The 11,245-nt window shown below is 53.3% G+C and overlaps 5 protein-coding genes across 6 annotated transcripts; all 5 read right to left on the bottom strand.

The window, feature by feature from the left end:
• Positions 1 to 222: 222 nt before the first annotated feature.
• On the bottom strand, positions 223 to 1,155 carry ABB37_07457 (putative mitochondrial hypothetical protein; the record flags this gene model as incomplete). Its single annotated transcript, XM_015806104.1, has 1 exon — positions 223 to 1,155. Exon 1 carries the CDS (start codon positions 1,102 to 1,104, stop codon positions 223 to 225), a length of 882 nt encoding a protein of 293 aa, XP_015655026.1. The 5' UTR covers positions 1,105 to 1,155.
• Positions 1,156 to 3,780: 2,625 nt separating this feature from the next.
• On the bottom strand, positions 3,781 to 5,001 carry ABB37_07458 (mitogen activated protein kinase putative (MPK11); the record flags this gene model as incomplete). Its single annotated transcript, XM_015806105.1, has 1 exon — positions 3,781 to 5,001. The coding sequence occupies one exon, from the start codon at positions 4,999 to 5,001 to the stop codon at positions 3,781 to 3,783; it is 1,221 nt and encodes a 406-aa protein (XP_015655027.1).
• A 1,126-nt stretch (positions 5,002 to 6,127) lies between these two features.
• On the bottom strand, positions 6,128 to 7,465 carry ABB37_07459 (hypothetical protein; the record flags this gene model as incomplete). The annotated part of the gene is made up of 1 exon (XM_015806106.1): positions 6,128 to 7,465. The coding sequence occupies exon 1, from the start codon at positions 7,436 to 7,438 to the stop codon at positions 6,128 to 6,130; it is 1,311 nt and encodes a 436-aa protein (XP_015655028.1). The 5' UTR covers positions 7,439 to 7,465.
• A 403-nt stretch (positions 7,466 to 7,868) lies between these two features.
• ABB37_07460 (hypothetical protein) lies at positions 7,869 to 9,767 on the bottom strand (the record flags this gene model as incomplete). 2 transcript variants are annotated; one of them, XM_015806108.1, is made up of 1 exon in its annotated part: positions 7,869 to 9,767. In XM_015806108.1, the coding sequence occupies exon 1, from the start codon at positions 9,708 to 9,710 to the stop codon at positions 7,869 to 7,871; it is 1,842 nt and encodes a 613-aa protein (XP_015655030.1). In that variant the 5' UTR covers positions 9,711 to 9,767. The 2 variants fall into 2 exon arrangements, with proteins under 2 accessions (XP_015655030.1, XP_015655029.1); XM_015806107.1 differs by having other exon boundaries at positions 7,869 to 9,762.
• Positions 9,768 to 10,129: 362 nt separating this feature from the next.
• ABB37_07461 (hypothetical protein) lies at positions 10,130 to 10,699 on the bottom strand (the record flags this gene model as incomplete). The annotated part of the gene is made up of 1 exon (XM_015806109.1): positions 10,130 to 10,699. The coding sequence occupies one exon, from the start codon at positions 10,697 to 10,699 to the stop codon at positions 10,130 to 10,132; it is 570 nt and encodes a 189-aa protein (XP_015655031.1).
• Positions 10,700 to 11,245: the final 546 nt, after the last annotated feature.

Here is an 11,245-nt window from a genome sequence, read left to right on the forward strand (position 1 = left end):
GGCGTAACGCGACAGACGCCGCGCAAAAAGCGAAGGGGTAAACAAATGAGACATAACATAAAAAGAGATGTAAAGACCGCCGTGAACTCGGAAAAAAACACACAACAACCCTCGGGCGGCACCCAGGGAATGACAGCAACGCCTGCCCACAGCATCTACGCCCAACGTTATAACAACAACAAAACACACACACACACACACACACACACACAAGAGAAGGTGTTAGTGAGAGCGGAATGCCACGTAGGCGGGTGCCTGTGCGTAGTGCAGTTCCACATCTCGGGCCAGCGGGGCTTCCACCTCCAGCACACCCATCCCGCGCCGCTCCCACTCCGCCACACGAAATTCTTCATCGGCGTCGTACTTCTTTCGCAGCTCGGGATCGTTGTGCAGATCCATAATCAGCTGCTGCCGCGCAAGTGCCTTGCGCTGCAGGGCCACGTACGCCTCCCACGCCTCTCCCTCGACCCCCGTGATCGGGGCGGCCTCACGCAGCGTCCCATGCTGCTCCTCCACCTGCGCCTCGAGCTTCGTGGCGAGGTCCTCGATTTGATGCGCATCCACAAACGGAAACTCCGCCGCCTCTTGCGCGCCAAACTCCAACGTATCGGTTGGCCGCCGCACCGGCGGGTATTCTGCCTGCTGACTGCGCAGCTGAGGCACGTCCAGGCCAAAACCCGGCTCGTAGCCCAGCAAGGGAGGAGTTAATGAGGGGCGGCGGTAGCTACCGGGGGGCTGCTCTGAGTTTAAGAGTACCGCCTCTTCCACACAGTTGTCCAGCCCGAGCTTCTGCATCTCTTCCAATGCGGTGGACATGCGGGAAACCAACGCGGCCATCCGTGCGTCGAACTTCGCCTCCGCCACAGCCGAGTAGCGGTCGTACGCGCTGGCGATGCTGCGCTCCTGGTCGACGTCCTGCTGCCGCTTGCGGGCGTCGTTGACGTGGTTCTTCTCGTGGATGTACTCCATCGCGGCGTGCGCCCACTTCTCCTCGCTGCCCACCTTACCCGCACTGGCCATGTAGCCGGCAGCGGTTTGCTTCTTCTGACACAGCAGAGCGGTGGCGCAGACGGCGGCGCAGCGGGGGCGGGAGAGAACCCACATGATCGCCTCTACACCAATCAGATACTGCTTCTTCTGCTAGAGGCTTTCCTCTATTTTTTTCAAATATTATAATACGGGTACGTCGTGAGCGATCCCGGTGCGGTTTTGTGTAGAAGAGTTGTGAAGAGAGAAGAGACGAAAAGAGCGTTAAGAGCTGATTGGCGACAGCGAAGACGTAAAGCGAAAGCGAAACCATACAATGTTTTTCCCTTCCCTATTGCCGTACAAACTCGCACACAAACAGGCGTCAATCCTACAGTGTAGCTGTAGAAGACGAACGACTGAGTGCGTGTGATTCAATAGCGCGGAATGACTTTTGTGCCACACACACACACACACCAACACAAGCATTCTCTCCAATAAGGGAAAAAAAAACATAGTTGGAGTCGACGGTGCGGAAGTGACTTCATGGCGATACTCCGCATCGCTTTCTGCTCCTTCAGAGACGAAGACGCGGAGAAAGATTTTGCGGTAAGCAGACGCCTTGCGCAGCACCACAGTGACTGCCTGACGCCTTTTGTTCTGTAGAAAAAAGCTTCAGCTATTGAATAATTGTTTGTTGTTGTTGTTGTTGTTGTTGTTTTACGGATCATCGACGTGAACAAACGAAAGAAGACCACCGGCAAGTCGCAAATACAATGACGAGAGTAAACAGTAACGGAGAACAGATGAACGCGAGAAAGCGAGAGAACAAATGAGAAAAGCCTTTCGCATCATTTTTTTCTCCACAAGAACACACACACACACACACGTAAGAACCCACCTTGTTGGCGTAATGCTAATCGCATGGTAGAGGAGGAAGGGTGGGGAGCACCAGAAGGAGAAGAGAGAACAAAAAATGCCTAATGAAACGAGTTAGCCAGTCTCTTCCTTTCCTGCTTGTAGCAACAGTGAAACACAGAAAGAAAAAAAAAAGGGAGAAGAGGTTGCTCTCGCTGCGGCATGTGCGGTGCGAAGAAAGGTCTTGCGTGTCTGAAGCACTTCAACGCCTCTCTCGATCGGGGTTGTTCCCCGCGCCAGTTTCGTCTTTCCAAGTTTCCCTGCGACCCCCATGTATAAAAAGGGCAGCATAGAAAGAAAAGAATGCTAAAGCAAACAAACAAACAAAATACGTTGTTCTCCTCTTAGGCTCCTAAACAACGAAACAAGCCCGATTAAAAAAAGAAATCAACGTAAAAGAAAACTCATGACAAAGAAATGCGACAGAAATGTCCCACTACTGCCATTGATGAGGGCGGCAGCGGGCCCCCCGAGCGAGGGAACTGCTTTCAACTCCCCAGCTTCATGGCGGCAGAGTCAAACAGGCAAAAGGCACAGCGCACACACACACACACACATGAATATCCACGCCCGCATAGCACCCAACTAAACCAAAGAAAAGGAATTGTGACTCAAGCGCCAAAGAAACGAAGTAAACAAAAGGTTATACAACTGGTTTCCAGCCGACCGAGGAGACAGAACTAATAATAATAGTAACAAGAAAAGGGTAGTTTTTTCATCTTTGAAGAAAGACGGCATGCCATCCAAATAGAGCAACTAAAACTGACAGAGATCAATAAATAGACGTACCCGCACACTCACACAAGAGCGGCGTACCTTTCCGGAACAACAACAAGAACACACACTTTGCGCCTACAGAGAGAAAAAAAAGGGGGAGAGGGACGAGAATTGTTGTCCAGCAGCGCACGAGGTCAGTGAGGATAATGAAGTTGGTTTTCTCAGCAGAACACTAAATACACATACACACACACAAGACAGTTACTGCCCAAAACAAACACAGAAGGAAGGAGGAGCGAATATATATATATATAGAGAGAGAGAGGGAGAGAGGGAGAGAGGAGGAGAAGGAGGAAAACAACGGCAGAAAAAAAAAATACAGCGTACACCAGACGAGAATGCGAAGGCCGAGAACGACGCCGTGGTGCTCCCGATCTTGCCATGCTTCACGAGGAATACGACGCACTATCAAATGGTGGCCGCAGACGCCGTAAAGAGGATGTTAAGAAAAAAGAAAAAATAAGAAATACGCGTTACGGAGCCCAATTGATGGAGATAAGAAGAAAGCGAGCACAACGCAAAACGAGCGCAAAGTCGGAGGCCGTTCCCCAGAAGACTCGTCGACCAGTTGAACAAAGATGGCGTATACATCTGGCTTTTTTTATTATCGTGCTAAGAAAGAAACAGAAACAAATAAACATAGTATCAACGTGCAGAAACGAGAAAAACAAAAAGACTACAGAGAACGCATACTCTCCCCCTTTTCTACATTCTTTCAGCGACTACGCAAAAGGACAGGTCATCGTTCATGAGCCATCAACAACAAAGAAGGATCCATTTTTTAAAAAGGAAAACCGTTGAACAAAGCACCTCCCAAACTTCCCCTTTTCACTATAAATTCGCTCCTCTTATCAAATCTACAAGATGCAAAAACGGAGAGAACGTACTCTCCCGAACAATGCGCTACGCCTCTAGGAAATGCCACGACACTGTGTGTGTGTGTGTGTGTGTGTGTGCTTCGTGCTGCTGCGTGTAGGAAAACACATCCATTGAAAGGTGTCCATCTGAACTGTTTTGCGGCCTTTCAGATTACCATGGCGCTCTCCTGTATATATATATATATGTATAGCCGCGCGCGTGCCTGTGTGGTTTTCTCAGTTTTCTTCATTTCTGATTTCTTTAGACGTGATCGAAGTCTTGATCCTCATCGCTTTCCGGCTCCGCTTTCGCGATCGTCTGCTGCGCGGAGCGGCCCTCGCCTTCAGTCGCCACGCTCGGGGCAGTCGCGGTGTTCGTGGTGAAGGCGCTGTACGTGCTCGTCGCCCGCATTGAAGAGGGGTGCTCGGTGTGGAACTTCACGCTCTCCATGTAGATGGCGCGCTTCACATCCAGCACCGTCTTCTGCTCATGCTCATCGAAGCGGAAGAGCGTGTAGCTGACGTTGTCGTCGGCGTCGTCGTGCAGCTGCTCAAGAAAGGGGTGGCGCATGGCCTGCAGCACGGTGACGCGCTTGTTCGGGTTGAAGACGAGCATGCGGCGCAGCAGGTCGAGCGCTTCCGGCGACGCCTTCGGGTAACGCTGGCGCCAGTCGGGAGGGTTACGGAAGCCTTTCTTCTTCAAGTACTTCTGTGCGGCGCCGGAACCGACGGAGTTGATGTCTTCCTCGGACGGGGTGCCGATGACGTCCACGATCTTGTCCAGCTGATTCACGCGATCCTTGCCCTGAAACAGGGGGCGGGAGCCGAGCAGCTCACCGAGGATGCAGCCGATCCCCCACACGTCAATCTGCACAGAGTAGTCCTTGTCCTCCATCACCAGCTCCGGCGCCCTGTACCAGCGCATCGTCACGTAATCCGTCATGTACTCGCCCTGGTCGTTCTCCTCCTTCGCCAGTCCAAAGTCGCAAATCTTCAAGTCGCAGTTCGTGTTGACGAGGATGTTGGCCGGTGTAATGTCACGGTGGATGACACCGGCGCTGTGTATAATGTGAAGGGCACGCAGCGCCTGGTAAATAAAGAACTGAATGTGCGCCTCTGTCAGTTCCTGCCCGCTGCGCAGCACCTGCTTTAGGTCGGTTTCCATGATGTCCATCACGATGTAGAAGTGCTCGAAGTTCTCCGGGTCTTCGGGGGTGAGGATGTTGCGCAGGCCGATGATGTTGTCGTCGTTGAAGTGGGCCAGCAGTTTTATTTCACGCAGGATTCGCTTCGCCAGGATCACCTCGTCGAAGATTTCCTTGTTTACGCGCTTAATGGCGACGAGGCGGTTGCCGTCTTTGCTGTCCCGGGCACGGATCACGATACCGTACGAGCCGGCACCGATGATGCGCTCCAGTTTGTAGCGGTCATCGAGGTGCGAGATCTCCGTCTGAAGCTCGGCGAGCGACTTGGTAGGCGGCATTTTTTTTTTAGTGGGGGAGGGGGTTATATTTTGTTTCCCTCTCTCTCTCTCTCTCTGTGTTCAATGAGAGAGGAAACACAGAACAGATGCCCGACTTTTCGAATTGGCTTTCTGCGGTTGTTTGTGCGTACGCGTTTGGGCGGTGTCACACCAAAAGCGAAGGCAACAAGGCGGTTATACAGATATAGATGTGGAGATTGCAAATGTCGAAGGTAAAAGGCACCCCCTCGCAGTATATACACGCCTTCTGTCGGTACACTCGCACCCTTCAAAGAAAACAAAAACAATTAAATAAACAACAAAAAACAACCGAATTTAGCGGTATGAAGCCTACACTCGCCACGGGAGGGAGGTAGAGAACGAATTCAGCTAATCGCAATGTATGGCAATTCTTATGACCTATTAGAAAACAGCAATAATAATAATAATAATAAAAGCAACAACAGAAGAGAATGCAAACCCACGAGAGGAGGAAGTAGAAAACGTTCCACGAGTGGGGCGTAAGACGAGCCAGTCCCGTTTCCTTCGCCTTGCTTGCTTTTTGTTATTTTGAAGTTCGATACGATGAAAACGTTCTCTACGAGAGTAAGACACCGACCAGACAGGAAGAAAAGAGAGGAAAGGAAGAGAAGGAACAGAGGAGGGAACACAAATAAAGCGGCCGTTGACTTTATGCGGTCACGATACCGATCACTTTAGGCAAGACAGGCGAGTAAACAACGACAAACACACACACACACACACACACAATACGTGTCACCTACCACTGGAACGCACAACGCCTTACAAAGAGTACTACAACGCTCTGAAGCGTCTACAGTGGATGGGGTTGGTAGGGAGAAGGGAAATGAGCCGTAACCGAACCATGAGTACACATCACATGTGTTGAACCAGAGCAGAAACAGTTTCTTTTCTTTTCTCAGCATTTCAATCACGAAGTCACAATTACGCAGTCCAGCTTGTCACCGACTGACCAGGTATGGATGCTATTACACCAACGGCAAAACACCCCAGCTTCCGTTACTATTAATTCTCTCTTATGCAGAAGTGCTACAAAACAAATCAAAACAAAACAGGTCAGAGTCGCTGCAGCGTTCTAAGAGGAAAGAGAGGAATGACAACTCTTCTAATCGGAATCGCTGTTGCTCGAGGAGTCTAGCGGAACACGTCGCATCATGCTACCGCGTCCTGAAGGTGGAAGGGTCACCGGTACCGTATCTGGACTTTCCTTGTGATGCTGCTGTTTAGGGTTATGCTTCGGTGTGGTCACCGCCGTCGTAGCGAGCTGCTGCTGCTGCTGCGGTGTGGAGGACACGGCCGTCTTCGCTGCCTTCTTTTCGGGCGACCCTCGACGCCTTTTTGACGCGGCCGCCTTCTCCACCACCGGGGCAGCGACGTGGACACTATACAGCTGCGAGAAGGCCGTTGAACCCTCATCATCGCGGTCGTGGTCGCCGCCACTGCTGCCGCTACTACCGCGGCTCGACGTGCTCGAACTGCGCGCACGACGCACTGGCATGGGAGGTGGCGGGGCGGTGGCGGTCTCCGGCTTCGTGTTGGGCGATCCGCGCTTGCTGCTGTTTTTGCTGCTCGCTACCGCCGCCGTGGATTGCGAGGCACGAGAGGAGGGCTGCGACAGCGAGGACGCGTAGGTCTGCACCAACGGCACATCGTTGGAGTCTTCGTCGTCCGTGGCTCTGGGCTCGGCGGCGACAACAGCGGGTGGAGAAGACGTCTTGGAGGGGGCGCGACGGGGCTGATGTGGAGGCTCCGCAGACGCTTGCGATGGTTGCATATGCTGCTGCTGCGGCGCCATCTCTCGTGCATCCGTCTTGTGGCGCTTCTTCTTCTCCTGCTGTCCCAACCCCGCAGCGGGAGAGGCGACGACGGCGTGCGGCACGCTCTCAACCGACTTGGCCACAACTGCCTTTTGAGGTTCGGCGGAGGAGGGGGCGGCAGCGGCGGCAGCACGAGCCGCCTTGCGTTCCTGCCTCGACAGATGGTCTTTCGGATGGTGTTCTGGCAAAGGCGGATTGTGGCGCGGCTTCGCATCCGCAACTGCGCCGCGCACCGGACTTGGCTGTTGCTGATGCTGTTGCTGATGCTGATGGGGTTTCCCCGATTGCTGGTTCCTGTTCTTTGCGTTCCCCTCTCCGCTATTCCCAGCCGCCGTCGCAACTTCGTCGTCCGTCACAGACGCAACCGTCGGCTGCGCCTCCCGCAAAATCACGACGGCGTAGTGCTGACCCGGCGTGACGCCAATGTTCCCCTCTGCGTCCATCGGAAGGAGGATGTGACCCGACTGCACATCACGGAGTCCCATGACCAGCCCGAGGGAGCGACCACTGGCGCCGCCGAACGCGTAGGAAGGGTTGAAGGCATTGCGAATGTCCGAAGGCAGCCGAACGGCCAACTGATCGACGTAAATGATGGACATGCGTTGCTTATGTTGTGGAGAGCATCCTACAAGACAGGAGAAGACGTGGATGCGTGGAAAGAAAACAGAAAAGGTCGGGGTTGAAGGAAGTGACACCGAGCCGAATATGAAAGAGAAAGAAAGCGAAGGCACAAAAACAAAACTCACACTTAGAACACGATGGAAAGCACTACAGCTCATTTTCATTTGTGCCCAAAACTAGTCTGGGCAGAGCAGAGAATACCAATCCAAACAAAGACCACTGCAAGTGAAGCGTTCCGCCTCATTAATAATAATGAAGTGCTCCACAACGGTCGCCACACACAGAGACACAAAGATAGATTTACGAATACACATCTGCCAGAATCTTCTGCATCATTTGTACAGCAGCAACAACAGCAAAAGGGAGAAAAACACATTCGGAGATGGGGGTCACCTGGCGAGAACAGTTTTAATTCTTACCTCCCTCACCTTCCTTGTCGTCGCGTCGCTCCACCCAACCTGCACAGACACGTGACCCTCCCAGCACCACCGTTACATGCATTTCGACGGCAGCTTCTGCCTCCTCCCTCGAAGGACCAAAAGAAAGTGACGAAACTATTGCCCGAGGTGACCTCGCTGCACGTCGTTGCGTCTCTGACGTCGAAGAAGGCGGTTGTGTTTCGGCGTGTGAACCGCTTGTGGAGCGGAACGAAGACGGCGTAGAGGACGGAAGAGACACAAGCCCGGGGTGCGCTGGCTCCACTAGACAGCGCGTGTCCACCGCCATCCACCACACCGGGTTTCCAGCTGGCCGCGGCAACACCGCTGCTGCTGATGCTGCTAGAGACGTCGATGATATCCTCCCCTTGTTTTTTTGTTCCTGCGTTGGTATGACCGGAAAGCTGCGGAGTCGATCCTGCAGCTGCTGTTGCGTGTGCAAACCGAAGCCCCCACCTTGGTAGCCGTTTGTGGCCACCACGGTGGAGTACACGGAAAACGAACAGTTGACCAACGGATTCCTCCGCCTACTGTCGTCTTCAGCAGGAACAGCAGGTGCCTCGAGACACTGCGGAGTCAAGAAACATCGCAAGAGGCGATGCAGCTCCATCGAAAACCACTGCCCAGTGTGCGTTCCACTGTGCGTGCCAAAGCTCGGATGCAGCCAAAGCTGGTCTAAACCGTCTACTAGCAAAAGACGTTGCTTCTGCAGGTCCCATAAGCGTTTCGGCACTCTGGAGGAAGAAGGAGAGGGGATCAAAAGGGGTGGTAGGGGTGTGCATTCACACTTGTCAGCACTGCTGCTTCGACTGCGTTTACGCTGTACTTTTCCCGTTGTTGTGTTTGGCGCGCCGTCTGCTGCATCTGTAGTGGGAGGCTTCTGCTGCTGTGACTGCTGCGCTGTGAAAGACGACGAGCTGGTGCAACATCCATCAGAAGGCGGATAAGACACCTTTTGACCCGAATTTTCTGTGGTGAGCAGGGCGTTGAGAAGGGCGAGAAGCTCGTTTGGCGTGGACACAACACACACGTGACAATGTCCGGCTACGTAGTCCCGCTGCAATTGCTGTTGCGAGGGTACCGGCACCGCACTCGCACCATGCTCTCCATTTGTTTCGCCTTTCGCACAGCCACAAACAGGAGAAGGTGTAGGAAGGGCGTTGATGATCTGCTCTTGCCAAGACAACACCTCAGCCGAAAAAAAGGTTGCCGATGATGGGTTATCTGGTGCCAATGTGGTGCCGCGCACCAAGCAGACGTATAAGTCCCAATCACAAACCGCCACGGTTGGGGCATAGGGAACACCAGCAGCAGCAGCATTGTTTGACGTGGACTTCAATAGGACCTTCGGTGAAGGGCCCGCATTGCTGTGTCGCGTCTCCTCTCCCGTTTGCGGCTCTTTACCCTGTTCATCGCGATCCGCAGTCGACATCGTCCACCATGTTTCATCCCGCACCATCTCATCTAAGCACCACTGACGAAAGGCGGTCATGCGGCGCGTGTAGGTTGTCGCGATGCGGCGCAGGAGGAAGGATTTGCCGGAGAGCGGGGGGCCGTACAACTCGTGCAGTCCCCCCACCGGCAGTCCACCAGCACGACACCCACTTGCTCCGGCGTTTATGTGATGTGAATGGCCACCGTCACCGCCACTACTCCCCTCGCTGCCTACCCCTGCAGCATTCAACAACGCGTCCAGCTCTGCGATGCCGGTAGAGAGGTGCTGCCACGGCGCGAAGGCGGCGTAGACGTTTTGGAAGGCGGTGGCGCTGCGACGGAGGCGTGCGACCCGTGCGTGCGCATCGCCAGTTCGCATGGCCTCACACGCAGCTGGTGTATTCAGCATGAACTCCGTCTACATTTATTACTATTCTTTAAAGAGAGTGCGAAAGAGTTGGTTTCGTTTGAGGAGGAGAAAACAACACCGATAAAAACACCGAGAAGTGGCGTGAGAGTCGAAGACGCAGAATGGAGTTGGGTGGTGGTGCGCGCGCGCGCGGCCACCGTACATAAATAAAACGCTTCCAGACATTACACCAGGCATGCCCTTTGATGAACACATCCGTTTGGGGAGACAGAGAGTTTCAGCTCTACGACAGTTTTAGAACAAGCGCGTTCGATTTCTTTTTCTTGACGCTTTCCATTGCTGTGGAGAGCGGTGAATGTGTGGCTTTGAGAAGCCGTAGTAATCTAAGCGAGAGCAGATGAAAAGAGGGGAAACAAATCGCCACTGCGTCAATCAGGTGAGTACAGTTTCGCCTTGAGGTCCATCAACCCGTACAAAGCTCGCGCCACAACGTAAGCAGTAAGAGAGGGGTATGGCCACACCTGACACGGCAGCTGCCAATCCAACTGACCAAATAGACTGCCACAGAGAAGCACCGCCGCCAGAACAAAGCAGCGCGACACTTCGGAGGAGTTCGTGCGCAATTCGGCCCCTTTGACAGCGTGTGCGTCGTCGTGGAAGTCCACAGCCGCGTCTACAGTAATGGAGGAGGCTCTTGCCGCAGAACTCCTTCTTTTCGTCGAGGGTTCCGCTGCTTTCTGCTGCTTCCCCTCGTCATTCACATCTTGCGGCGTAACCGTAAAAAGGTCCACCGCGCTCGCTAACTCCGGCTCGAGAAAACGCTCGCGCTGGAGTGCAGCGCTGAGGTGCGCACACCACGCCAGGAGAGGAAGGGGCCACGTGCACGATACGATGACGGAGCACAAAAACGTGGCGACGGTGCGCCGTGCGGGAAACACCGGTGCACCGAGGAGAAAGAACACGCACCACCACCCGATTGCATCCCTGCTACGCTGCATTAGGGTGTGACTTGTTGCGGCGCATTTGCGGTGAATCAGTGGCGGAGCCGGGGACATCGTCTAAACATGAGTAGGTGTGATCTTCGGTAAAAGAAAACGTTGAATGGAGGTTTCTGCGGGGAAGGAGGAGGCTAAATACTGAAGACAAAGAGAGATTGAAGATGAAAAAACAAAGAAGTGGTGGGGGGGGGGGAGGGGGAGCCGAGGCTAGAAAGTGATGAAAAAATACATTGGGGGCAAGTTGAAGTCACTGCACGCGTAAAAGAAATGAGGTAAGGTGCATCGAGAGGAGGAAAAAAAAGTTTCTCTTACGCGCGTCATATGAGAAGGATGTTGCAAATCAATCTAACTATCTTCATTTTTTTGGGACTAATGAGAAGGTAAACGTGCCATAGAAGCGCAGCAGAATACAACTCTCCCGAGTTAATAAACAAGCAGCAACCGTGTAGCGACACGGTACAGTGAGTTCAATCAGCAACAAGAAAACAAAAAGCAAAAGAGAAGTAAGACGCATTTGGCGTTTGCGATCTAGTGGAAAAAAAAATG

The sequence above is a fragment of the Leptomonas pyrrhocoris genome, assembly GCF_001293395.1.
Source record: "Leptomonas pyrrhocoris isolate H10 chromosome Unknown, whole genome shotgun sequence".
Lineage (NCBI taxonomy): Eukaryota > Euglenozoa > Kinetoplastea > Trypanosomatida > Trypanosomatidae > Leptomonas > Leptomonas pyrrhocoris.